This window comes from Pungitius pungitius, chromosome 1 (assembly GCF_949316345.1).
Source record: "Pungitius pungitius chromosome 1, fPunPun2.1, whole genome shotgun sequence".
Taxonomy (NCBI): Eukaryota; Metazoa; Chordata; class Actinopteri; order Perciformes; family Gasterosteidae; genus Pungitius; species Pungitius pungitius.
Genome location: NC_084900.1, coordinates 22,919,164 through 22,946,233, shown reverse-complemented (window position 1 = coordinate 22,946,233; position 27,070 = coordinate 22,919,164). Strand labels below are relative to the sequence as shown.

General features: G+C 45.2%; 3 protein-coding genes across 6 annotated transcripts in view; 2 read left to right on the top strand and 1 right to left on the bottom strand.

The window, feature by feature from the left end:
* The window catches only part of LOC119222349 (V-set and transmembrane domain-containing protein 2-like protein), a 33,678-nt gene extending 26,947 nt beyond the window's left edge, over window positions 1–6,731 (top strand). The window contains exons 2-4 of the mRNA XM_037478913.2: window positions 1,882–2,051; window positions 2,229–2,273; window positions 4,432–6,731. Of these exons, the coding sequence (XP_037334810.2) occupies window positions 1,882–2,051; window positions 2,229–2,273; window positions 4,432–4,875 (659 nt within the window). The 3' untranslated portion in view covers window positions 4,876–6,731. The remainder of the gene's footprint in view (window positions 1–1,881; window positions 2,052–2,228; window positions 2,274–4,431) is intronic.
* An 87-nt stretch (window positions 6,732–6,818) lies between these two features.
* On the bottom strand, window positions 6,819–20,489 carry tti1 (TELO2 interacting protein 1). 3 transcript variants are annotated; one of them, XM_062563230.1, is made up of 14 exons: window positions 20,354–20,489; window positions 18,973–19,739; window positions 18,088–18,425; window positions 17,724–17,988; window positions 16,987–17,164; window positions 15,817–16,109; window positions 14,622–15,032; window positions 13,385–13,544; window positions 12,985–13,155; window positions 12,651–12,802; window positions 11,828–11,968; window positions 11,164–11,368; window positions 8,865–8,952; window positions 6,819–8,585 (listed from the first exon to the last, which is right to left on the bottom strand). In XM_062563230.1, the coding sequence occupies exons 2-14, from the start codon at window positions 19,696–19,698 to the stop codon at window positions 8,378–8,380; spliced, it is 3,336 nt and encodes a 1,111-aa protein (XP_062419214.1). In that variant the 5' UTR covers window positions 19,699–19,739; window positions 20,354–20,489; the 3' UTR covers window positions 6,819–8,377. The 3 variants fall into 3 exon arrangements, with proteins under 3 accessions (XP_062419214.1, XP_062419219.1, XP_062419216.1); XM_062563235.1 differs by lacking the exon at window positions 20,354–20,489 and adding an exon at window positions 19,935–20,347; XM_062563232.1 differs by lacking the exon at window positions 20,354–20,489 and adding an exon at window positions 20,203–20,347.
* A 439-nt stretch (window positions 20,490–20,928) lies between these two features.
* Window positions 20,929–26,052, top strand: zgpat (zinc finger, CCCH-type with G patch domain). Of its 2 annotated transcripts, none has more exons than XM_037480654.2 (7): window positions 20,929–21,074; window positions 21,542–22,171; window positions 22,413–22,546; window positions 22,704–22,865; window positions 23,113–23,235; window positions 24,255–24,669; window positions 24,910–26,052. In XM_037480654.2, the coding sequence occupies exons 2-7, from the start codon at window positions 21,561–21,563 to the stop codon at window positions 25,046–25,048; spliced, it is 1,584 nt and encodes a 527-aa protein (XP_037336551.1). In that variant the 5' UTR covers window positions 20,929–21,074; window positions 21,542–21,560; the 3' UTR covers window positions 25,049–26,052. The 2 variants fall into 2 exon arrangements, with proteins under 2 accessions (XP_037336551.1, XP_037336550.1); XM_037480653.2 differs by having other exon boundaries at window positions 21,450–22,171.
* Window positions 26,053–27,070: the final 1,018 nt, after the last annotated feature.

Below are 27,070 nucleotides of genomic sequence, written 5' to 3'. Positions count from 1 at the left end.
TCGTGTCAACAGGCTACTCCATGCAGTGTGGTGGATGTTTATGGAGGCCAGAGTGACAAAGAAATGTCTCCCCTTTTTATCACAGCTGTAATTACTGCATTCCATTTGTCAAAGGAATAAACCAAAACAGCTCTCTGCTACCGGGCACAATCCTCCAGTTCTGTCTCTGTCATAATGATGATGCTTTGGGCTGAGCAGACCTCAGCATTGACAGCATGGGGCTTAGAGATTACCATAACCAAGAGATACAGCACTAAATAGCTGTATAGACACCGGAGACAATGAATGCAGAGATTCCCCGAGCAGGACATAGTGCTCACCTGTCTGTGAGGTTTTCTCACATTTTTAAGTATTAAATGCTGACATTTAAGAGGCAAGCAGAGGGAACGCTAACTGATCTGATTTGCATCTAATGCGTTGATTTCATGAATTTTCCGGTAAGCTGTACCTCCTGACATTACAATGGGCCAATGATGACTTTGATTTTTGTGTTTCGGGCCTCACCGCTAAGTGACCGCCAAAAGATGGATTTTGGTTGCGTAAGTGGCTGCAAGCTTTGAATATCATCAACAAGTAGAGCGGCTGGAGACACTGTGGCTGGCTCCGGCTGTGTAATGTCAAATCAATATCCGGTGCGCCTCAGGTTTCACAAATGAAAAATACAAGCAGATTTGATCAATGTACAGGAGGTAAGTATGACCAGAGGCTTGTACTGCTCTCATAATACAAGACAGATCCTCAGTGGTAGAACAGGCGATGTTAATCCATGACCGGTACTCAGTGGCTGCAGCTTTGACTCGATCTTATTGACTGAATAAGACGGACAAATCTTTGAGCAGGACTCCTGCTTTCTTTTTAATAGCTGCACAATGAAAAAAAAACCCGAAATGTCACTCACCTGTCAGGACAGAACTCAGAATTCCAGATCCGCCTCAGGAACCTCTAATTTGACTCAAATCATGTGCTGCTCGTCTACATCTGGAATGAAACTGCTCATCTGTAACGCTGGATTTCCCCCCAGAGGGAAAACACATCTCCATGTGTCCGATGACAGACTGTTTAACACATTCAACATGTTTGTTTGATAGCATTTGAAACCCTCTAAACGATGACTGGTTTTATACCGCAAAGACCAAACTGTAACATTTAACACTTGTAACACACAGCAGACACAGGTGAATAGTTATGTGAGAAATGCTTTTTCTTAAGGTTGAGAGATGAATTAACGCTTGAAACTTACACCACATAAAAAAGTAATTGTTTTATCACAAACTTGCTAGATGTGAACCGCTATTTTGAGCATGTGCTGATGAGGAGCACTGTCTGTGAGTTTAAAAGCCCTAGAACAATTCAGTAAATGGACATGTGATGAATAATAGTGACTCACTTCTCTTTGGTATCATCCTTTCTATATTCTGTTTTTGTTTTTGCAAAAGTGACATAGTGTTGAATTAAATGTGCAAAAACTCATTCCTAAATAGTATGAAATTCCTGCTGCACTCCGCTCACAAGGGCTCCCTCTGTGGTTTGCGTTAGATTATTTGAAAAGGATATTGCTGAAATACATCAAAAGGAACTGCAGGTTTAGCAAGTCATAGGATTTTGAATAAAAGTGTCCATAAAAAGATACTTGGCATTTACCAGCCATCCAGGTATGTCCCAGTTTAAGGCCTGGTTAGGCGAAACCATATCCATGTAATTAACCATCTGCAGGGAAGTGCTCACCTGGCTTACACTACTCATACCTGTAAAAGAGTGTGTAAGAGTGTGTAGAGCAGTAAAAAGAAGCATATACACAACATAATTATTAACATATATATTATATAGTGAAATGTCATAATGACACCATGTGTTAATTGGTCTCCTTCTTTGTCCGTCCAGCCATGTTCACAGAGGTGCCCCACGATGTGACTGCACAGAGGGGTCAGGACGTGGAGATGGCGTGCTCCTTCAGAGGGGCGGGGATGCCCTCCTATTCACTGGAGATCCAGTGGTGGTACATCAGGAACCATCTGGACTGGACAGACGGACAACCCTGGACAACCAATGAGGTAGGTCCATCTGAACCGATGAAGCAGCAGGAGAATCATCCGTCAATTCTCAAAGTACCTTGTTCTAGTGTAACCTTCGTGAATTCATGTGTTCATGACACTTGGTTGTTATGCTACATATCATATAGTATAACTGTTAAGCATCTGGAAATATGAAAGATTTCAATATTTTTCTAGGTGGCCCCTGATGAGGAGACTCCTAAGGATGCTACAAAGATAAGCGTGAGTAAATCTCCTCATATCTTCTTCTTCTGGTATTCTGCTTGCATCGGTATTATGTGACAACATGATGCACAAAGCCTTGGTGACTACATTAAGATGTCTTGTTGCAGATGTTGTTCATACGCTGATCCTCACTTTGTGCTGTTAAGGCCCAACACATTCACTCCATCCTTTCCGGGTTTGTTCAAATTGTTTGTCAGTCAAAGAACCAGCAGGCCCTGGAGCTCGGGGGGGTGGAGGCAGTGTCGTCCTCAAAGAGGGAGGTCACGGCTTCCTGTTCATCACCTTCAGATCCTCATAAATGCCCCCTGCATCATTATGACTGCAACACTGAGACCAAATAACAGAGAGTGAAGGGGGACGAGCAGGTGAACGGGAGGATCTACCGAGTCCGCTGCAGATTATCTCCAGCCAACAGATTCCTTTCACTAAATCTCCCTCTTGACTTTACAGTTACAAGAATGAGCAAACGGAGGCAACGGCACAATCTCAGGCAAGCAGTGAGGAAAAGGAAACCTTACGTGAAGTAAAAAATATATGATATGTAGCACTGAAAGGAACACGCTCACACAAAAAACATTCCTCCTCCCAAGAGACCAAATGCTGCTGATTCGCTACCATGAAAGCACCAGGTGTGGGTGTGAGAGTGTGGGGGGGCGGAGCCTGAACACTGCAGCCGTACAGCTGGGAAACATTGAGGAGATTTCGCTATATAATGAATGTCGGCCCATATTCATGTAGTACAGACACACACTGACGACTGGTGCCACAAAACATCCTCAAGCGTTAACATACCCTGGCGTGCAGGGGGGCAAACAAAGTGCTATTTATATCTGGGTACGTCACACGTCTCAATGTCCCCAGACTCTCCTCATCTCAGCAGCGCTTTGATGTGATGGGAACTTGCAAAGCTTTTACTTGGGCGATGTAGTCTCTTTGTACTTTCAAGGCCCCGAATAGAATTGGTCTAAGCAGCACCTTGGTGTGTGTGTGCGTGTGTGTGTGCGTGTGTGTGTGTGAGAGAAGCCGGTTGCTATAATCGAGGGGGGGGGTGGGGGTGGGGGTGAGGTGGTGTCACAAAGACATCCAGATACTGAGGCACTGGGTGTTTGCATCGCCAGGAGAACAGTATCTGTCTAAACACAGCCTAAGCTTAGTTTTATACGCCCAATTTATGAAAGGTCGCTGTAAAGCTTTTATTCAACTGCAACTTTTTTTTACCTTTTCTTGATTCTTTAAAATGACTATAGTTTATCTTTTTATGACTTCTTTTGACATATTACTGACTTTTTATTGATTATTTTTGGCTTCACTGTAAGTTTTAATGACATCTTATTAACAATGAATATTTAATGACTTCTTTGCGACTTATTTTGTCAAAAATAGTCATGGTATATCATAACAAAAATATCATACTACGCCTCATTTCAACATACTATACTACATATACTTTACTGACATTTTAATCGCATACTTTTGACTGTATCATACAATACCATAACATCTTATTGCATAGTATATTTGAATTTCTTCAAAGAATAGTACACTGTGACCTTTTTTATTATTATTTTTCTTTTTGTGGTTACTGTTTTTTATAACAATATTTACATGTTAAAGCTGATGTTTCTTATAACGTTTGACGGCAAATGATGATTAGTTAGTGCGAGTGCGGCTGATTTCCCTGCAGTGCTTCATTGCGCGCTCTCATTACACACTCTTTGGCAGCGTTAGTGGTGTTGCATCATGGGATGCTCACCGTTAAAGAAATAAACCGGCATGGTTACAAATTCTAAATAGCATTTCAGAATGACTTCTCCCTCCAATTAAGGATTTTCTTCCATTGCTATTTTGCAACAACATGCAAAAACACCTTTACCTAATAGCTTCTCCATCCATTTACATTTCTCTAATATGGTTACAATTAAAGGTTATTGCTGAAAAAGTCTTTTCCATGTTTATCCAGCATAGCTTTATTCTTACATGACCAGTAGCTTGTGGTGGCTATTGTTAGCAAACTTGAGATTTCTTTGTATTTGATATTAATATATAACGTTAATTACCTCAAATATCCTATTATTGACATGCATGGCCACAGTGGCCGCTCGGCAACTGCTGCTAATTTCTCGCTTTTCTCTTTTATTTCATCGGCCTTTGGCAGGTTGTGAAGGTCGTAGGAAGCAACATCTCCCATAAACTCCGCCTCTCCAGGGTAAAGCCGTCCGACGAAGGCACCTACGAGTGCCGCGTCATCGACTTCAGCGACGCCGCGGGTACCCGCCACCACCGCGTCCGGGCCTACCTGCAGGTGGTGCCAGAGGGCGCCGACCGCAACGACAACTTTGAGGCCTTGGACGACACCAAGGGGGGGGTGGCGTTTGCCGACGGCGACGACGCGGAGTCTCGCGGCGGCACAAAAGAGCAAGCCCACGGCCACCACCAGAGTCACGGGCACCACCAGGTGCACGCCAATGGGCCCTCGTCGCCGGCCCGCCACGGCCACAGCCACGGCGGTCAGCAGCAAAAGGCGGGCCGCGAGCTGAGGAAGAGGGACGCGGACAGTGACCACAGCGACTGCACCGACGAGCCGAGCTGCGCGCCGTAGAGTGAGAAGGTCCCACCAGGAATGTGACTCGTGGCACAGCATGAAAAGCTATTATTCCCACACTGCGCAAACTGAGGAGCCTTGGAAGGGTCCAGTCGGTGCTCGGCGCCGTAAGCCGTGCTGGGGAATGTAGCTGTTTCGTGCTGTGCGTGGGTCCGGGTCGGACTGCTCTCCGTCAGTAAGCGGTCGGGGTTTCGGGCCTCAGCACCGACAAAAAAAAAAAAAAAAAAAAAAAAAAAAAGATTAAGACTTGTCTTGCTATTTAGCCGTTTCACTCTTGTACTTTAGATACTGTAAATGACGCCACCCTGCTTTCAGGCTCGTACTCCCACTGCCTTACTCGCTCGTTTGATACACACTCAGAAAAAAAGTATATCAGACATTTTGTAACTGGGTCTGTGCCCAGTGCAAGAAGGTTCCTTTTCTTCTGAGGGTGCAGCGAATTACATTAAAACCAGTTAGTAATTCCTCCATGGAAATCGCGTTTGCTTCACTGCATCAAAATGAGAGAATACGGTTGCAGAATCTGTGTTTGCCCGAAATTCAGCAATTTTCTTCCGTCTGTACTCCCGGGGGGAGGACAACATGCTGTCTTCAGCAGACGCTCATCAAAGGTCCCAGCGCAGCAGCGCTCATCAAGGACAGATAAGGCCTCCATTCATTTGTGTTGGAGTAAACACGGTGGCAAAATCACAGGCTGTATTTTCATCACAGCTCCTAGCTGATGAACTAGTGCAGGAGCAGATAGTATACCCACCCCCCCCCCCCCCACCTGCCCCCTTGGGCTGTTCAGCCTGTTAGAAAATCAATCTGTTTTGAAAGCCATGAAAATAATCCAAATCTCTGCCACTGAAATAACCCGACATGGACGCGTGTCTCTTGGAGACATTTATGGAATGTGTTTGGAAGAGCAGTGATTTATTCCCAATCCCACGTTTACTTCCCTCATCCCGATTCTCCGGCTCAGTGATCAGTCACTTAAAAAGCCTCAATCCTCTTTGTATATATGACTGTATAATATGAAATAAAGTGCATGTTCAGTAATTTCCCTACATTTTTTTTCAACCAACCATACACAAAGAAAATGTTTGTTAGACATTTTTCATTTATGTTCTTTTTGTTTGGTTCTTTAAAAAAAAGAAAGTCCTGACTCTTTACTTGTACTTTGTCCTGTCAAATAGAGCTCTTGGATTCAAAAATCAGTTTTCTCTTTCTTCACTGCTCTCCAGAAGTGCTGTACAGACAGATGAATGACATGTTCTCTTCATAGCTGCTCACAAAGGGGTTTCCCTCGTGTCTCTTAGTACTTTGTCCGTGTTCCTCAAAGGCAAACCGCGCTGTGAGGGCAACATGAGTGTTGCCGTGTTTTAATCAGCTTGAAAGTGGGATTCTTTTGGTTCAGTTTGGCGACTGAGTGTCTGAAAGGATGCGAGAGGCCATTTCTGCCAACGTTGAAGCTGGAGGAGGATCTCTTTGTTCAGGCTCTGAGGGGATCAAATGGAACCAGGTGAATGAGGGTAACATCCAGGATGAAGCCCCGGGCAGCGGGAAGCTGCTCTGAGTGAAGCACTGAAATTGTGTCTCCGTACTGCCTCCACATCCAGCCTGTGTCCGGAGGCCATGCGGGGGCCTCACCTCTCCGCTGTATAATCTATCATGACAACTACTAGTGGACTGAGAGAATGTTCTACTGAGCACTGGGATTTATTTATTTTTCACTTGATGTTTTGTAAAGAGATCACTGTTAAAAAAAAAAAAAAAGGGGAACGGAGATATAATGTACATTTCTTCTAACATTCAATCTCACACTAAGTGTATGGCTTTATCAAATGAAATAAACTTGTATATGAAAAATCTGTGGCCTTGATTGCATTGATTTAGCTTATTAATGTTATATACTATACATTAATTTCAAAAGGGTTACTGCGGGTGTTTCCACCTCAGGTTCAGCTTCTGGCCTCCTGCTCTCTGTGTGCGTGTCCTCCAGCAATAAGGAGAAAGCGTATTGGTGTAATAGGTGCTGCCAAAGCCACCGCTGCTGATGAGTAATGGCTCCATTGTCCGCGCTGGCAGCAGAATAAATAGCGGCAGCGCGGCGTGAGATAAAGAGGCCCTGCGCCGCGCTCGCTTACACTGAGCCGGGCCGCCTGAACACAGCGCACGTGGCCATGTGGACTCGCAGTGGAGGCCTCGCATTCATTATGGCGGGCTTCTCCCGTCAGTGAGGTGAAGTGATAACGGAGGGGAGGGGCAGGAGGGGGGCTTCCTGTTCAATTCATTTAAACATCCCTAGAACCCCGCAGGGCTCCAACTGATAACGGCTACAATGACAGATAGGCCACTATCCCCGTCACGAGGCGTTCAATTCCCCTGTAGTTACACAACCCGGTGCACCCGGTTCCCTTCCAGCTGACAGATGGTTGTGCCTGAGCATGTAGGATGTGGGTGGCAGGGCAGCTCCTGATGGAGCAGAGCTTAACCAGCATTGTATTATTAAAGGACAAGTCTGGATTTATTCTCATGAAAAGCAAAATCTATGAATAAACCACAAGCACCACATTTTTGGTGTTGGTCCATTCATTGGGGTTTGTCGACATGAGGAAAAGTCTAGAATATTACCAGCCTTATGCATTAATATTAGTAACTTACCCAGGTTAGCTGAACTACGTACTTAAGTTTCGCAGCAACAGAGGTCTGGAAAAGCTCACTTCTTTCTTACTGCCGTTTTAATTTGCAGTCTTCAAGCCTCAGCTCCACTCACTCCAGTGACATCGCTTGTAGGCATCAGACTTCACAGAGCTCCCTCCGGAGCCACAAAAGCCTTTGTACATATTCAGGAGTACTCTTAAGACCTGTCAGCAGCCTTCAAAGTGTAAAACCGGTGAAGCTCCCTAAAAAGATCCTCAATTTGGCCAGACATTCGAGCTTTTCTTTCGTGCTAGAGACACATTTCAGTTGAAATAACATTGTAGGTTAGGACGCTTGGCCTGGGCCTTTTTTGCCAAATGATATTTGAATAGTTGAAGTATTTGACGGTTGACTTATACTTGTACTTATTTTGATTGGGAATCACTCAGTGTCTCAAAGCTTTCGATCTAGCTCACCAAAAGCCAAGTTAAATTGTATAAAAGATCCCAGAACTACTCAGACATTACTTTAAATAATTCAGACCATCAAGGTAGGAATAAGGCCTTTCTTGACAAAATACAGAAATAAAAGGAACAGCAAGCATCACATTTGTACACAGAATATGTCTACATATTCACGGAAAAACCCTCCACTGTGTGTGTGTGTTCCTGGTTTCCACACCTGCAGGCAGCTCCATTGACATTTTCCTTTTGCAACTTTGCTGCTTATCAGCCGTGTAGAGCATGAAGGTTATCGCAGCCCTATCTGATGGCCGTCTCTTCGGCGCGATGGTCCGATTTCTTACGGGGGAACTGCCCGGTTCGAGTCAGTGGCTGGAACGGGCCGCCCGTGTGAGGCACGAGGCGATGGCCCGTTAGCTGGCTGCCTCGGCGACCGAGCCAAACTCCTCCCTCAGCAGCTTGAGCACGTTGTCGGAGTACTCATCCCTCGCACGGCCCATTCCGCTCAGACGCACGGGCTGCAGGTCCGGGTGGGGCGGGGCGTAGGAGCACGGGCAGTGCAGCTCGTTTAGAGTAAACCAGAAGGCATCGGGGTCCGCCTGGATCAAGTGGTGGAAAACGCTGTGCAGAGGAATGGAAGGTGCAGAGGAGGAGGATTATATATCTGCATGTACACTGTAAAAAAACATTATTTGTGTCCTTCCCCACACTAACGTGTTTTTTTTGCTGCCGTGGATAAATCAGTAGGCCTCAAAGAGCCACACAATATGTTTCAGTAAGAAACATATTACTGCTATAACAACACGTGATAGTTCTGTGTGTACATCATGTAGCTAACAAACTATAGATAGAACACTAAAGATATGACACTAGCTAGAGGCACTTGGATAAAGGGCTCACCTTCGGCCCGCCTCCTGCAGTCTGATTGGTTGTCTGCAGCTCAGGTAGGGCAGGCAGGCCTCACAGACAGCATCCAGGTCAGCATCACCTGGGAAGCCCAAACACAGGACCTTTACTGCTTTGCACCGTCCTCCAGAACCCCAAACAGTCCGAGGAAAAGATCTGGCAGCAGGCGGTTTCCACATCTCTAGATTTCAAACATCACCCCCCCCCCCCTCCCCCTTTGAGGAGTGAATACGTGTGAGAAAGGCCACTCTTTCCTCCACAACCCCTCCCACCCACCACCCTCTCTCGACCTCCCGTTATCCATCCCTTTCATAGCCTTGCCAGCTCCTGCTCCACATGTCTCTCCTCACCCTCCCGTTGTAACACTGGGCTGGAGCCCGCTCGCTGTGCCTTTACAAAAAAGAGCGGTGGCACAGATTCCAGAGAGTTAAATGTGATTATTCAGCGGCCGCTCGCATCCCCTTTCTTCCTCTCATTTGTGGTGCTGCCCTCGTAGCCTTTAAGGTTGGGGTGGGGGGGAGCAGAAAAGTGAGAAATACTAAAGGAGGAAGTGAGATTGTGTGGTAAATGAATCACGGGGTAGAATTGGAGCTGAGGCTGGAAAGCATTATTTGCTTCAGTCAATCTGTGTTTCTGTCTTGGTCCCCGTGTGACTGAGGCTGTGTAATTGGCTTGCTGCAGGCGTCCCAGAGGTAAGCTGCAGCCATTCACACGAGTGCAGGCTGCAGCCGCTGACTGTTTCTCTCCTGCTCTCTCTGACTCAAAACCTCTCCCCCCTTTCTGATATTAAGGCCAGACAAAAAAAATACGAAATAAATCACAAAAGAATATCTTTAACGAAACACACATTGTTCTTTTAACTTAAATACATTCCAGTATGCGGACCTCAAACCTTTGAGGTGAGGTATCATTGCAGTGGTCATTCACTCTGAGACGCACCATGGACCGGGTCCATCTGCCCAAAACACCACACGTAGGTGCCAGAGTAGAAGGAAACTCAATAGCCTTTAAAGACTTTCCATCTCAACACAAATTAAATCCTAGTGTCACGTAAAGACGCTGAAGAGGAAAGCCGGTGCACAAAGTGCACTTATTAAACCCAAAGGGTAAATTGTGAAGCTATAAACCGTCTCCCACTCAAAGGCTGGACATGGCCGGCTGCCAGAGGCTCCCCTACCTCCGGAACGTCACCCGCAATACGATCCTAGCAGAGCAGAAACAAAGCTGCCATCTCCACGTAGGGCCGGGGGAGCACTGCAAACAGTAGGTAATGGGAGCGGGGGGGCTAGCTCGACTAGAAATGTGCGTTAATTTGTGCTGGAACCCATCAACCCCATCATCACCACTGCTACTATGTTCAAAAATATGTTGAATTCAAGCAGTGGCACAGCATGAAGGACTTTTCAGTTACAGCGCTGTGATTCAATGAGTGAGTTGACATGGCCCGTGTACTTGCTGAAACACGTGGGATGTAAGCTGCTCTTTGGACAATAAAACAATACGTTGCCTGTCTCGAGACTAAATAAACCTAAGGACGCATCGAGGAAGCATTGCCCCCAAATTCAAGAGGGACAAAAACCAAAAAGAATTTTAGAACCCGTGTCAAGGAACTGTTGGAGTACAGTTCAGTTTCATTTCTTACAATGTACACTGGATTGTGTTTTTAGTTCTTCATAGTAAGATACAGCAGGACAATTGAGATGCATAAACTCCTGCCTGGTTTTCACTGCTGTACAAGACTGCCACCTGGTGGTAAGAGGCAGCATCACCCTCAGCTTTTGGAAATGAGGTGGTCATATGGGGAGGATGCAGCATTCCAAAATTAAGCCATCAGAATTAAGGCTACAATTAAAAACAAACTTAATGACTATTTGTGCAAGTAATTACCTGGATCTATTTCTTCTATAGTCTTCCATGTTAGTAAAATTGCCAGAATTGGTCAAAATAGTGTGTAGTTTATCAAAATAATCTTAGATTATTTATTTGTTCTCCATGAATGTGTTCAACCAATGTGTTTATATACTGCTGTAAACCAAACAGCTTGTTATAATATTTGTTCCCAAAAATGGCAAACAAATGAATTATTATTATAAAGCATTATAATGAATAAAACATCATTATAATGCTGCCGTTAGAGGGAGATTTGCATGAACCTGAATCCATGTAGATTACTGGCTGGACTCTGAGTACCATTTCATTGTGATCAGATGCTCAATTCATACCACACAACATAAATATACCATAAAGATGTGGCAGCGTGCTGCTTGTGTGGCATACGTTTCTATCCTCTCACCTAGATTCAGCCTCAGGCACAGCGAGCCCAGCCCCTGCAGCACAGCCAGCTGCAGCTTGTAGGCCAGCGTGTGCGTGTAGACGGGACCGGCCTTGGCGCTGACCGGAGCCTGCCGCACCAGAGACGAGCTCAGCTTGGGCAGAACCTCTTTGGACACCCTCCTCCTGAGGAAGTCACCGCACGTTTCACCCAGCGTGCACAGCACCTGGCGGAGAGAAGAGCCGTGTTCAGTACGTACGCAGCAGCTACGTCGGATTCTGTCAATTCATCAGGCGACAGCTGAGATAAAAGATCCAACACTGGTCCAAATAAAGACAAGTATACAAATCCAGAGTGACACACAAGCCTGATCTTCATCAGGGAGCAAGCTAATTCTCGGATGAAAATTCAATGTTCCGTTTTTTTTGTTCACAATGATTCCATTTTTTTAGTAGTAGTACAAATGACGAAATGCCCTGCCAAGTGTAACCATCATAGCCATGACGTACGCATACATAAAGTGCAATAGACAACGTAATACAACCTTAAACGGCTACCTAATAAACGTGTTATATGTTCATCAATCGGCACACGTTTAAAGAAATCAACCGTTTTGCAGGAAAAGGAGATTTTAACGCTTAGCAATCCAACAAAGTAAATGGAAAGAGAGACTTGTATGACGTACCCTGAAGGCTCGGAGGACCGCTAAGGGGTCATCGGCGGTGAGTCTCTGGAGGAGGGCGGGCCAGCAGCGATGGGCCATGGGCAGCAGCTCGTCTTCCCTCTCACTCAGAACACACGCGCATAGCTCCAGCACGTCCAGCACCTGAGGACAGACACATGCTGTAGATCTTCTGACTGGAACCACAAAACTCACAACGGAATTGGTGGATTTTAGGGGGTGTAACTTGATGGAGATTGAAAGCTCCATAGGAACAATATTTAAGAAATGGTGGGAGTTTTCTACAATGCAAACTGCCTGTTTCTGCTGAACTGGGTGGTGGATTTCATTTCATTTCTGTTAGTCTTCTTACTAGTTATTGAATTATCGCTGATACATCCCATGTATTTCCCCATTATACTGTCTTGTTGGCTCTGTGACTTCACAGCATCAATAAGCATTTTAGCCACCTAAATCTATAAATAAAAAAATTCCATTCAGTTCCTGGTTGGAAAGGGCGGTCCGACGGCAAACAAAGTGGTGAAAATGTTCAAAATATAGTGCTCACATAAACGCATAAGGTTCTGTCAGGTGGCTGAAAACCCTCTTTGCTCACCTTGCTTTGCTCATGTCCCATTCCTCCTTTTATACTCGGGGTGTGCTCACTGCCATTTTCTCCATGTAACACAATGACTATGGATCATAGCATGATCCAAGCAATATATTGTTATTACCTAATATCTCAGTTTTATAACAGTCAGTTGGGTAAAATCATTTCTTGCTACATCTCTAAGCACCTATTCCAATAAATGGACACTATTAGGACCCTTCTGCACAGGGACAGTACCTTGAGTCGCAGCCTGAGACAAGGGTCCGACAGCAGATGAATGCAGCGCTCCATGACATCTTTAGTAGTGCTGAGGTGGGCGGGGAGCTCTACTTTGACATCAGGACCACCGATATCATCAGCATCCTCACACTCGGTGGGAGGAGGGACATCTGGAAACACAGTGATGGTCAGATGGACAATGAACACCCACTGTCTTTGGCTTTTATTATTATGCTTACGCTTCATATTTACTCCTGCTACTGATAAAGTTCCATCTAATATGACCTCTACAACAATATGAATCCTACACTATATGGAATCATAGTTTCCTACAGACACCGCACTGTAGTACCAAGGTCTTCGACGTCGTCCTCCTCTATCCCAAGGCCCTCTGCCAGCTCTTTCTGTTTACGGAGATCCAGCAGGAAGCGGCGGATGTCGAGGACTTCCTCTGGAGGAGGGGAGGTGTGTTTGGATGGGGCAGACTCACAGGTCCTTCCACGACTAGAGGGGAACCACCTGGCTAAGAGGAAGAACAACAACAGGAGCAGGCCGGGTGAGCAGAGCAAAGCGTGCAAGATGCTTTTCCTTTTAATAATTTAATAAAAGTAATGTTTCCACTATCATAGAGTTGAATTCTCAAATAAAGTGTGGCACGTGTTGTGGTACAGTATGCTACGGGCCAGGAGAATCAATTATTGTCGCCCACACCACACGGTGAGGAAGAGTCAGCGTCACTTTTAAGGCCTCACCCAGCGCCTTCATGAGCGCGTGCAGCACAGAGCAGAAGAGCGCGGCCGTGTGGTCGTAGCTGAGGTCCAAAGCCGTCAGCACATCCTCAACGATGTCCCCCACCAGAGGCAGCAGGCTGCAGTCGGAGTGAGTCAACATCACTGTCAACACCCGCGGAGCCTGGCCAACGAGACGGGAATATGATGAACCACATGCTTGGTGCCGCTCACAGCATCCACCTGGTCCGTAAACCAGAAGACTGAAAAACTTGGACTAGAATCACAGGCGAGTCGTCAATGTAATTAATGACTGCAGATTCGACCTGACAAACATGAACTCAACATCAACTTTAACCCCCAATGACTTGTGACCACACACTAAAGAAAGAAAAGAAATTCATTAAAAAATGTGTCCTGAAACAATTCAGTCTTCAGATTCAGTCTTTGAATTGGCAGCAGTCGATCATGTTGTAGTGAAGGGTGCGTAATGACATAATTAGTACTCAAGACCCAATAGCTTAGAAATTCAATTTGAATCTTGAAACTTGTCACTTGCAAGGGATTTGTATGATTTCATTGTATGAACCGATCATGCAAAAATGGTGAAAAAGTCATACAAATATAGAGTATAAATATATCAGTATTATGATGATTAAATGTTTACTTATCAAGCACACATTCTAAATGCTGTAGTTACTGTTTTGTAAATTAAACATGTTTGGGTTTTGGACTTACGCTCCAACCGATGTTATTTTATTATCTTACATTCTAGACTTAAAAGTTGGTCGGTTAAGTCAACAACACAAGATGATACATTGATCATCAAGTCATCAATCAATGGGGTGATGATAGCGCATGGAGTAGTGTGATGCACTGGGAGCTGAAAGGTTGGTGGTTCAAACCCCGGCTGCTCCATGTGCCATGTCGAAGTGTCTCTGAGCAACACACCTAACCTTCAATTGCTCCTCAGGTAAAATGAAAGCCATGGATTAAAATGCAATGTAAGTCACTTTGGATAAAAGTATTAAATGTAATGTAATAATTTAGCTGTTTCCATACTCATTATCATGCAACCATATCCGTTCATGAAACCTCACAATGTATTTTGACCTAAACTATAAAATCCACTAGCTTTTTGTGCATTTTCTTGTTATATATTTCTTTTAAAAGATAATCTTTAAGTGATCTTACAAAGTTTGTCTCTCCTCTCTGGTGCTGCCGTGCATTCTAACGAGGAACCAAACTGTGACCGAGTTACCTGGGGGTTCTGGCTGAGCCTCTGCAGGTTAAGAGATATGTCGTTGAGCAGGTAGTCACAGTTGTCATTGATCAGCTCCTTCAGGGAGCGGTAGCCACAGGCCTCGCTGATGGCCCACATGGAGCCCAGCGCTGCCTGGCTGACCAGCAGCGTCTCCTCCCCGGCTTTCTCCAGCACGGGATACAGTGATGTCATCAAAATGGGCCGAAAGTCGGGTCCCAGTGCCTGAGCAAAGTGGGCGACGCCCTCAAGTTGGATGCACAGCTGCCAGATGTTGCTGTTGAGCTGTTGAATTGTGGAGGTGGACGACGAGGAGGGTGGGGTGCCAGATGAAGAAGGATTCAATTGGAGCGCTTTGGTGTTGCCGACATTGCTGTTGGAAATGGAGAGGAGTCCCGATGGGCTGAGTACCTACAAAAAGACAAATGTCATTATCATGCCTCAAAGAGTTTTCTTGAGCTATTGACAAAAGATCAATAAAAGAGATAATGATGAGTCTTAGCTGATTTAAGTCCACTGAAACACATATTCCTGTACGCAATGAATGTAGCTCACATCAGCCATCTCTAACTTGCTGACTGTGCATATATCCACTATAATGCAGCAGTCTCTACAGTGGCCAAACCTTCCCTCTGACAAGTATTTATTTCTGTGCTTAGACCTGCTTTTTTCTTGGGTGAGGGGCCTCTGGGAAAACATCTGAGCAAACAAAGAGAAACTGAAAGTAGTGCGCATAACGCTGCCAAGGTTTTCAGGCCCTGTTGGTCTCTAAAGCTTAAAGCGGTCCCTTGAATCTGTGAGCTGACTTTTGGCTCTGCACTCACACCTTCCCTTTAACTGTTGTTAGATGCACGAGTGGGAGGAGGGACGAGTGAAAGGGAAAGTTTGCAGATTTTTTAGCTATTAGGATCTACAAACAGTTTTACTGGGGTGGCTGGCTGGTTCCCCAAAGTCATACTTGATTCGATTACTTTTTGCCAGCTGTTGCAGAAGCTAAAATTGCTCTAGCTAACCTTTCCTTACTTATGGCTCATTTACCCTAGAAACAAAGCAACAAGACATGTTCAATGGAAGCTGGTGATACAAAACAACAAAGGGAGTCCCGATGCCGGCCTCAGTAAAGCGCTAACCGTTCGTCCCCATGTAACTATTCAACAACATCTAGAGGCGCTTAGGCCACCGTGGGCTGCCTCACCTGCTGGTCCTGTCGGTCTCTCTCCGTCTCCTCGCTGACGGTTATCAAGTGCCAGTTGTGCAGACTGGTGTATTCCTCCATGATAGACACCACTGCCACTTTAAGGTCCTCCCGGCTGGCAGAGTGTCCCTGAACTTGACTCTTAAGGCCGTGATCCGCTGTTGCCACGGCGATGCCCGCTGCGCCCGTGACAATCTCATTTAGCACCATGGCAGCCTGCTTTCTGTATGCGGAGGACTGTTGGTACAGATCCAGGAAGTGATCCGTCAGCAGGTAAATGTTGCCGTAGTAACCTAAACCAAGTGGTCACATTGCAGATTCAGATTGACTGACAAAATAAAAACATTGAAATATGATGCATTATTATTCATTAAAGTTTTCAGCATCCTATTAGAATAAAACAAAACAAATACAATGCAGGACCTTTACTCGGCGCCCTTAACAGTTGTACTATTAATTGTTAGTTTGAATTATTATTATTGAATTAACCACTAAATCTGCCCCTGAAAGTACACACACGTTGGGTTAACTCAGTCACAATTAAAAAGGGATTTTCAAAGAAAAGAAAATTACTTGGAAATGACCAAGTACAGTGTTGATCTAATTCGAAGAGTTATTTTTCTAGCAGTAAAGTTTAATGTTAGTATTGCAAAACATAATTGGAGGTGCTGCAGAGTGTTGTGTGCTTGTTCTAAGTATACTTAGAACTTAACTTGTATAAGTATTTCATATTAAACATGTAGCATTTACGAAAAGCACTAAATTAAACAAAGCACCTTGCAGGGTTCTTATCAATTAGAGCTACCAGCTCTATCGGTTATTCCACTATTGTTACTCTAGGTTCAACTCAACTACCTTAAGTCTATTAGTCGTTTTTTGTGCCGAATTACTTATTTCTGAGAAACTAACAAGCACTTATCTGGAAACACAAATTCTAAAGTGGTGCTTTAGTGTGATTCTTTGTGAAAAACTTGTTGATTAAACAGAGTAATGGATTGACAAAACTGTACGATTGTTAGGCGATTAAGAGGACAGCTCTACCAGCATTTGGATTAGCAGTTACTGAGATATAAGGGGGAAACACACTGACTCCTTGCTCGTTAAATAACGGGTCTGTATCTATTCAGAAGTGCTGTACATCATCTACCGTAGGTTCATGGGGAAACGCACCTAATGTTCGACAGATCTCCATAAGCGCAGAGAAGATCTTCTCATCTGTGAAGTAGAGAAAATGCTTCCTCTGTATGCGAGCCGCATAACAATCCTGAGAGCCTGGGCTCGTCTCTATGGTAACGGCGTGACTCCTTTCCTCCACAATGCGGACATCCATCACATCCAGCTCAAGCACCTGCAAAGGCATACAAGAAGGCCAAAGTCAAACTCTGAGAGGGGTAATGATAATAAGTACTACTAAGTAAACTAAAGTAAATGTATGACATAGGTTTAGTCCTCTTTGATATTTGCAGCCTTTAAGTAAACCAGATTCAAGGGTGAAATAGATGCTTTTTACTGCACTGCAACTTTTATTCCTGTCTGTTGTTGTAATGTTCTTTTGCCTGATGTTTTAATGGTTTTATGTGAATCACGGTGAAAGGTGCCACACAAATAAATGTGCCTTGTATTCAATATATGCCATTGATAAAAAAAACGTATTGTTGTAATAGTATTGTAAATGTATTTGCACACTAAACCTGGCGTCAATGGTGCAGCAGCACGGGGAACACACACTGCGGCTCTATGTGGCCGACCTGACGTGGGTTTGCTTTTTTTACCGTTCCATCCCAACATGTTCCAGTAGACGACCCAAATAAAGGCATACACCTGAAATGATCGTATGTCCCCTTAAACAATAATAATGAAGCAGTGCTCCTTCCAGATTCCCCTCACAACATCAGCTGACAGATTACCTGCATCAGGGCTTTGGAAATCCTCTCGAGGTGTGCAGCCGAGTTCAGCACCACGGAGACGGTCGGTCCCAGGACCTTCAGATAACCCAGGAACACGTTGAGGACAAACAGCTTCTTCTGGTCATCGGATGTCCTCATCAGTCTGGGCAGAGAGGTGGCCAAAGAGTGGAGGTTCTCTGAAAGCACATCTGTGAAGGTCTGAGCACTGCTGCCGCTGACACAGCTCTGATTCCTCTGTGATACCTCGCAGAGAACATCTTCGCACCTGGAGGAGAAGGACGGGACAGGAGAGAACGTTCATTTACCATCTTGCTTAAGTTGTTTGGTATTCAGTGTTGTCTCTGCCCAAAAGTGCAAATCAAACCTCTTCCTGACTCGGGGCTCCTCGTCGTTGACTGCTCCCACCAGTGCTTCCAGTAGCGGACCAACACACTCTCCCAGGGACTGGCTACACCTGGCCAGCAAGTGGTTATCCAGCTCCACCATCTCTAGTCGCACTCTCCAGTGCTGGTGGGATGAGGTGCAGGAGATGATCTTCCTCAGGAGCACGGACAGTTTCTCCGCCGTGCTCTTCACCCACGCTGGTGTCCGGAGGACCATCAGTTGAGCGATTCTCCCCAAGTCTGCTGAGGGAGTCTTGCTGGGCCCGCCGGCCTGAATCTGGGCATCTTCCATGACGAGCCCCACGGTCCTAGACATAACCTGAATGACACCAACGGTGATATAATCGCCTTATATAGTTCACTTATACATCTTTAGTTAACTATCCATTAGTCAGTTATCCAACCACATTAGAGTTTTGATGACAGGACAGTTTTCATTATTTCAAGGTCCAGTGATGCAAAACAGCTTTCTGTAAATGTCAAAAATCTAACTTTATAACATGAATACTGTATTTGGCCCTTATTGTTATATTACAGCATTGAAATGCCTCGGGAACCACATATAGACTATCAAGGGAGACTCACTTTCCAGTGCTGGATTATATAATATAGAGAATATTTATAATAGGGAGTTTGATGATCAACTAAACATTAACTGAGAGTTCATCTAAAACCTAAAGAAATCTACAAATTGTTAGACTAACTTTGGAAGGAAGGAGTTGTAAGTAAATTGTTTTGCGGTAATCTAGGAATGGACACAAACCTGACTGACGTCAACAGTGACACAATTAATAACTTGTAACAGGATTGCTTACTGAACTGCATCATCACAACAGGAATTATGAATCAACACAGACATACGTTACCTTGATTGCCCCGATGGTGACTCCGTGTCCTTGTCTCAGATCTCCTGTAATAATCTTGGCTACGGCCACAGTGATCCCGGGTAAGAATGAAGCCAGGGTGCTGCCTATCGCGTGTCTCTCTTCTGAGGATGGGACCACATGCTCCTGAGTGCAGTCACACTGCAGAGTCAACGACTGAAGGCACTTCAACGCCGCTGCCTGTACGCCTCGGGATTTCTCCTTCTCCGCCAAGGCCAGCAGCAATGATATGGCAGCTCCGAGTCCGGGCAGCATGACCGGCTCGAAGAGTTTGAACACTATATCACCGTAAGCAGCGTGAAGCAGCGCGTCCAGGCACCTCAGCACAGACGACTTGAGCTCTTCCGACGTGTCTGCAGGTTTCCCGGGATCACTTGGCGAGCACAGGCAGAGGCAAAGCTCCGAGAGGAGGTCGCGGAGGGTCTCCCAGTTTTGGACACAAGTGTTCTCGAGGATGTGGCTCACGGCCTCAGCCACGGACTGCACCAGCCTTTCATCCTTCGGCCCGGGGACTTTGAGTACAAAGCGAAGCGGGAAGAGGACGTACTCTTGCAGCTGCTGCAAGGTGGCATCGTTGACTTCTTTTAACTGGCCACTCAGTGTCTCCACGTTGGTCACAGTGGGCGCTCGGGTGAGGAGGACACAGGCCGGGCGCAGGTATGCAAAGGCGATCTTGGGATCACTGATCTGAGCCATGATCGGAGGCATGACAGCAGGGGTCTCTTTGTTGAGGCGATGCTAAAGAAGGACTGAGAGGGGAGAACATGAAGTATCAGGAGGAATTTTCCTGGTCAAAGGTATCACAATTTGTCAATGCCGGCACTGAAAATTAACTTGGCTCCTCGCTTCTTGGCAGGTGTACTAAAAACGTCAATGTGTATGGAAATAAACTGTGATTTATATCAAACTCTCTCTCTGGCCATTGTAGTCACCACTAGCATTACCTCGTCCCTGATGCTTTTAGATGCTAAAGAAGTTGTAGCAGGGGGTCCATGGTAATGTAATAATCAGCATGTCAGCATTATTGGTCGTGGTGATGGTTGGGACGGTGTTACATGTCGTTCTATTGCCTGAGACTCGTCCCTTTCATTCTGGAGCTAATGTTAAGTTTGTATTGAGCTAACTGCATGTGCAATGTCGAGGACTTGTTATTGTCAACCAAGTGCCCACTGTGACAATGTTGAAACTTTATTTAAGATAAGATCCACACACCTGTCGAGGCCGTAACAGCAAAACATCTAACGTTGAACGTACACCTTCGATGTAACAATAGGTTAGTCTAAGTTAAGTTAGCTATCTGACAACATTGAGCATGCTGCTGAAGCTGCAATGCGTTTTTGGCGTGAACAAGCAGCTAGCCTACCGTCACGCGTGTTAAGTGGAGGAGCTGCGCGCACCAATACTCCATAGAAGAGGTTTCATTTGAAATGGAGAAAATATAACATCAGACACGGGTGAAGTTGCTGAACACTACGGCGGGGTGACGTCATGATTCTGCGTCAAAGGCACATGTGCGACGGAAAGCAAAGAAAGACTTCCGGGTATGGTGATTTATCTTCAAAATAAAACATCAGGTTTTACAGTGAGGAAGAAAAACCTTTGCGACTGCAATAAAAAGCTTTCCCTGTACTAATGTGTTAATCTTGAAATGTTAATGAAGGCTTGCTAATTTAATACGATATTTAAAGTTAATGGGTTTATACTTTATTATCATTTTAGAACAGATATGTCAATCGTTTTATCATAGAAAATTGGTATTTGTTCAGGCTATTGCATCAAATAGTCTGATGAAAAATAACTTTCTGGAATAAGGCTCTAGGTCAACACTTGAAAGCTGCATTTATACCTTTAGTAGAGGTAGATGGTATGTCGGAATACATCTATTTTATTTTGACAGAGGAGACAATTCCCACCGCGGATGCACCAGTCATTCCTTACTGTTAGCTTGATACCAGACCGGTTACGGTGGTATTCGACTGGGAGAATTTAGATTTGAAATTACTACATTTCGCAACACATGTTTTCATGGCTGTCACCTTTTTCGTTGGTGCAGTGGAGATCAGCCCGCTGGGCTAATTACAAAGGTAATGCTAGTTGTGGTTATCAGTTGTTAAAGTTAGCTTAAATACGGCTAACGTCGAGCTAAAAAAATAGCTCTGAAATAAAGCTTGGTTCTCTATGCAAAGCTGTGTTACATGTTTTGGAAAAGTTCACGATGATTAAGTCACTTAATTAGTCACTTTAGTTAGAAGGGCTTCATGGATCTTACTCAAAAGGTTCCATAACAGACCTTAATTGTAGGAAGTAACGTTATTTCTTGTAACGTTAAACCACACACTTTATAGCGTTGGTTCAGTGGAAACGTGACGTTATTTACGTTTCCTAAACCCTCGTTCACAGTCATCTGCTCTTCTGCTGTAATTCAGTCTGCCACTTAACTGATTCCCTATCATAAATAGATCGTACCAAAAATATGACTCCAGGGAAGGATCTTGTGTGATAATACGTGATAAGGTGTCTCGGAGGCTTGATGCTGCGCCTTCCTGTCCAGCCCCGCGCCCAGTGTCATCATGGATGAAGAAACCCTTGAGGCAGCCATCAGTACCTATGGCGCCCAGTTGCAGCAGGTGGAGGCAGCCCTGTCAGCTGGCCTGGATCCTTCCCATCAGTCAGACCTGCTCAAACTGAAAGACGACCTGCGTCAGCTGATCGAGCTCACCGAGTCCAGCCTGGTGTCTGTCAAGAAGAGTCAACTTCTGGCCAGCCTTGAGGGGGACTATGGACTGCAGGCAAACACCTCCGAGGCGGCAGCTGACACAAACGGTGCAAACGGTGGTTTGGACGGTGAGATGGCTGCTTTCTACTCCAAGCTCGGGGAGTCATCAGGTAGTAGCTCTGATCCGAGAGACAGGGACAATGGGGAGGATGATGGGGTAGAGTATGACGAAGAGGAGGAGGAAGAAGAAGAATATGAAGATGCCCTCAGTGGTACGAAAGTCAGAGCGCCCTACCGGACAACATGGGGGACATTAGAGTATCACAATGCCATGGTGGTGGGGGCAGAACCGTCGGATGGAGAAGAGGCAAAAGTAAGAGTGCTCTACGTCTGTCCCACCCAGAAGTCTATGAAACCCTGCCCATACCACCTGGAGGACAAATGCCGCTTCCTGGAGAATTGCAGGTAGAGTACTACGTTGTTTTTTTTAAACTTGCACATGCAAAAGATTGCTTAATATTAACTGGCCCATTTCTGCCTTCTTTGTGATTGTGAATATCATCCGGCAAGTGTCACCCATTATCCACTTAATGCACACTGAGCTTGCAAAACAAAGTCATGTGAAATGTGTTTTTCTTTGCACTTTTTCATCTAATTATACTTGATCTCAGTTATGTTGTCCTTCTCCCATTTATTTACTTCAAAGGTTTTCCCATGGCGAGGTGGTGTATGTGTCGGAGCTCAGAGAGTTCCTTGAGTTTGACCTCAGTAACCTTGAAGATGGCTCCTGCTGCTTGGCTCGACATGAGGACGGCATCTGGTACCCGGCCAGAATCAAAGGTATTCCGCTGAGAGGGCAAGTCTTTGGTTGCACTTAAATTGTCTTGCCTTGTTCAATCTTCATCAAGCATCTGAATACAATTGTCACGAAACAACCAGAAACCGTGGTCCTGTTGTTTGAATGTTTTGCTGATTATATTGTTTTCTCTGCATGTAGATATTGACAGTGGTTTCTACACTGTGAAATTTGACTCGGTGCTGCTGAAAGATGTTGTGGTAGAGGCCGACTGCATTATCCCACCTCTGAGGGAAGACGACCCGCTCTCGTCGGATTCTGACCTGGACGATACTGGAGATGGACATTTGGGTTTTGCAAAAGGTGTCTATGGATTATCTGTAACTCTTGCTAATCAAACCATGAGCTAGTCTTAGAAATCTTACAAAATATCAAACTTTTGCTGTATTTTCATAGAATTGTGGAGCTGTGGAGAGTTATAACCCTCCCCCAGTAAATATCCTAGTATTCCCATTCTACTTCCCAGTAGATATTTTAGTCTTTTTGTCTAAAAGTTGTTTGACAAAGTAACTTACCCTTTTTACTTTGATTTTAACCTGCTACCCAACAGTTATGGACACCGGTGTGGAATCCACAGAAACAGTAAACACTGCAAATTTTGGTGGCTGGGAAGCACATACCAGAGGCATCGGATCCAAGCTCATGCTCAAAATGGGATATGAATATGGGAAAGGTAAGTGCACAACTTTAACCACATTTAACAAAAGGCACATTTTCCCCACCACAACGACTTCAGTTGCACGGAAAGAGAATAACTTTTGCAAAGATACTCATACGGCACTAACCAATTTTCAAAACCCTTCCTCTTCTGCCCTTGACTAAAGCATTTAGACACTAACATTGAGTTGGTCCCTGGGCTTCACACTGTGGCTGCACAATACGTTATATCGTACATAATGATTGACACACATGTATAATACAGGTGTATATATCCAATTCAATTCATTTTATTTTGTATAGCCCAAAATCGCAAATTACAAATTTGCCTCAGAGGGCTTTACAGTCTGTACACATGCAACATCCTCTGTCCAGAAACACTCACATCGGCACAGGAAAAACTCCCTAAAAAAATGAAAAACCCTTCAATGGGGCAAAAAGGGAAGAAACCTTAGGGAGAACGAGGAGGGATCCCTCTCCCAGGATGGACAGATTGCAAAGGAGGTCATGTGTACAGAATGAAAAATGTAAAGGATGTACAATTCCTCTAACAGAAATGATACATATAATTGCAAGTAGCAGGCCAAGTGTACAGCAGGAGAGCCTAATGTTGGTAGTGTAATGTTGGCTTATGATGACAGTAATATGAATCATATTTAAAATAATGATGATGATGATGATGGCAGCAGCAGGTGTCAGGAGGGCCACGCCAGGAGTCAGAACCAGGGTCCAGACGGAACTATGATCTACGGAGACCTGCTAGGCGAGAAAGCACAAAGAAGTCCCAGAAAGAAGCAGAATTAGTGATGTGCATTAATAAAACGTGGATTATTGTAGAAGGAGAGGGTGAGAGTGAGAGAGAGGCTAGTAGTAATAAGCCAGTTGTTGACAAGACATCAAAGAGTCCTTTAAACAGCATTTTCAACATGCAACACAACTGTGGCTTTAAAATGCATGTTTAATCTGTTGTGCATGCTGTTGCCAGGTGTTTGTTTTGCCTCATCCTTCCTCACTGTGTGGCTTTTGTTTCCCCAGGCTTGGGGAAGATGCAGGAGGGCCGAGTGGAGCCAGTCATGGCGGTGGTCCTCCCCAAACGCAAGTCTCTGGACCAGTGTGCCGAGCTCACCCAGAGACGCACCCAGAGCAAGGTCTCCGGAGACGGCACCCTGAAGGGCCGCCGAAAGAGACGCAGGAAGCCTCGGGTCGCCACCGGAGGGCGCCGCACCGTCTTTGACTTTCTCAACCAGAAGCTCGAGGGCAAGAGCACTGCCCCCACCAAGGAGGGGGCCGCCGCTGCTGCTGCGGGGGCAACAGGGGTGGAAGCTTACAGGGGGGGGAAAAGCACCAAGAGGACTCTGAATGTGAAGGTGTTCCAGGCTGCGGAGAGGGTGTCCCAGACCGAGAGGGAGATCCAGAAACTGACCGACACACTCAGCAGACAGACGGGCCGGTCAGTCCTCACTCGTCATTTATTATATACATTATGACATCATTTATGGTCATTTCATTCTAGTAACGACCTTCTCCATGGAGAGTACAGACACACACAGATTGCATAGCTAGACTGTAAATAAGGAGCAGAGACCGGCGGTTTCCGCCTGCTTATTATGCACAGTGCATCAGAAACCAGCTCCCCCCCCCCCTTCCCTCTCCCTCGGCCCTAACCTTCTTGTGATTTGTGTGTGCAAAGGGACTCGTCCAGAGTGAAGCAGCTGGAGGAGAAGCTGTCGGCGGCTCGGCGGCTGCTGGCCCAGCAGAAAGCCCACGAGCTGTCCATCCAGAGCGAGCACAGGAAGGCCGACACGCACAAGAAGATGACCGAGTTTTAAGATCGCTTCTCTCATGAGATTCTGAGGATGAAGAGGAGCTCTGCCTGCCTGAAATGAACTTTTGGCCCTTGCCTGTTGTCAGTTTTTTGCCATATACTTTTTTGCATTATCTCTCGCGTCAACTTGGCTGTTATGCCCGTTGTTTGCTGAACTTCATTTCTGCTTCTCATTATAAAGAATTCGAGGACTGTGCAGTTTTATTTTGGTGTTGTTGGGTTACTTATTGAACACTTACACTCTACAACAATGTTCCAAACTACTTTTTATTTGTGATGAGCATTTTGTGTTTTTCTTCATCAGGGCTAAAATCCTTGTGTATGCTTGTGTCCCTGTGCATTGATTCATTTCATTCTTTTCTAACTCTACTCCAAAGTTTTGTGTTTCCCATCCACCAAATCTCTGATGTGTTCTTCGTTTTTACTTTTCAGAGAGAGCTTTTAATAATTCTAGCGTACGGCTGCTCCAGTCTACCTTTCACTGCATTTCGGACTGACTTTCAAATTGCAACCCCAGGGGTTGGGAGACCTGTACTCAGTTTTGAAGTGAAACCCCTCCATTTGCCCACGCCTCTTACCGGCTTACACAGAGCATCTTTGAAGCAACGACCATCACCCCTCTATTAAATAATGAATTTGGAGAGCACCTTGTCAGACACACATTGTCTGTAGGCGGTATGTGGGTTGAGTGGAGACTGCATCCATCTTTGGGTTGAGATGTTAGATTAGGTCATGCTTATGAACAATTTCATTTTTTTATGCAATGCAGCATAAAACACAAATACTGTATTTGTTCTTTAAATAAAAAGGCCTTTCTGAAGAATCGGTAAGGTGGACATTTAAAGTTCAATGTGACCCTGAGTCCATAAAATAAAGTTTGACAACTGGTGACCATCCGCATTATTCCCCAAGGGGAAAGCGATAGTGAATAGCTCATGTTGAAGCTGGGAGATACTGCACTCTGTAAAACCCCCCTGAGGTCCCCGGGTGGACCGCACATACTTGGTGTCCGGAGGGAAGCCCGGCTCGCGCTGCAATCTGTTAAGTGGCAGCACTTTTAGATTGCCGGTGTCTGGAAGCATCACAGTGAAATCGTTGATTGTTGGGGGTGGCAAACAGGCAGCGCGTGAGTTGATTTAATGGGATCCCTCGAGGGCCTGTGCTTCACACTTTGCCCTGTCTGCGGGTCCCCAGCGGTGTCACAGCACAAGCGACAGCCCAGTTACTGCGCTCACGTCCAAGTGTTTTCTACATCGCTGGCTGGTCTGTATGCAATGCACACTCCTGCAGACATTTGCATTAAGGTTGGCCTTTTTAAGGGGGGTTTTCTCTGCTAATCGCCACTTATGAGGCCCTGGATTATGTGATTAACAGGATGTGATGATAAAATGGATTGGAAGGCCACCGTGATCGATGTTTTACTCAGGAATTCACTTTAGGCGGTCCCGCTCTGAGGGTTGCCCGGCTACGGTTGATGACCTATGAACGAGTAGAATAGGTTCAGCATTATCCTACCTGTTTCTCTGTGGTTCCAATTTAGATCCTATTCTTTAATAACTAACAAAGTTGCAAGTTGTCTTTGAACTATTCAACCTTTTTTTCTCTCTTTGTTACAACCCCCATGAAAAATTACAATTATTCTGGATCCTATAGATATAATGTCACATAGTGTGGCTTCAGGCTGACATAAAACAACCTCTGCTGTCCCATCACAGAGTATTTCTGTGATAGGGCAGTTGCTCAGTTGTCATGGCGATGAATCTGTTGACGAGCCACATGCATCTCTGTCACGTTTTTAATGTATCAGGCATAATTAATCTGTATTACAACCAAGCTAACTGCTTAAACTGAGGATGTTTCTGTGATGTGGTTCAATCTTTATGAGACCAAATAACTAAGCCTTAGAACAGGTATAACCAGCTGCTGACAACTTTCCAGTTTTTAATGCAGACATTGCAAACAAATGTGTGGGATTATGTTGCAGACATTGTTTTTATTCAAAATAGTGCGCTGTATTATTAGGACC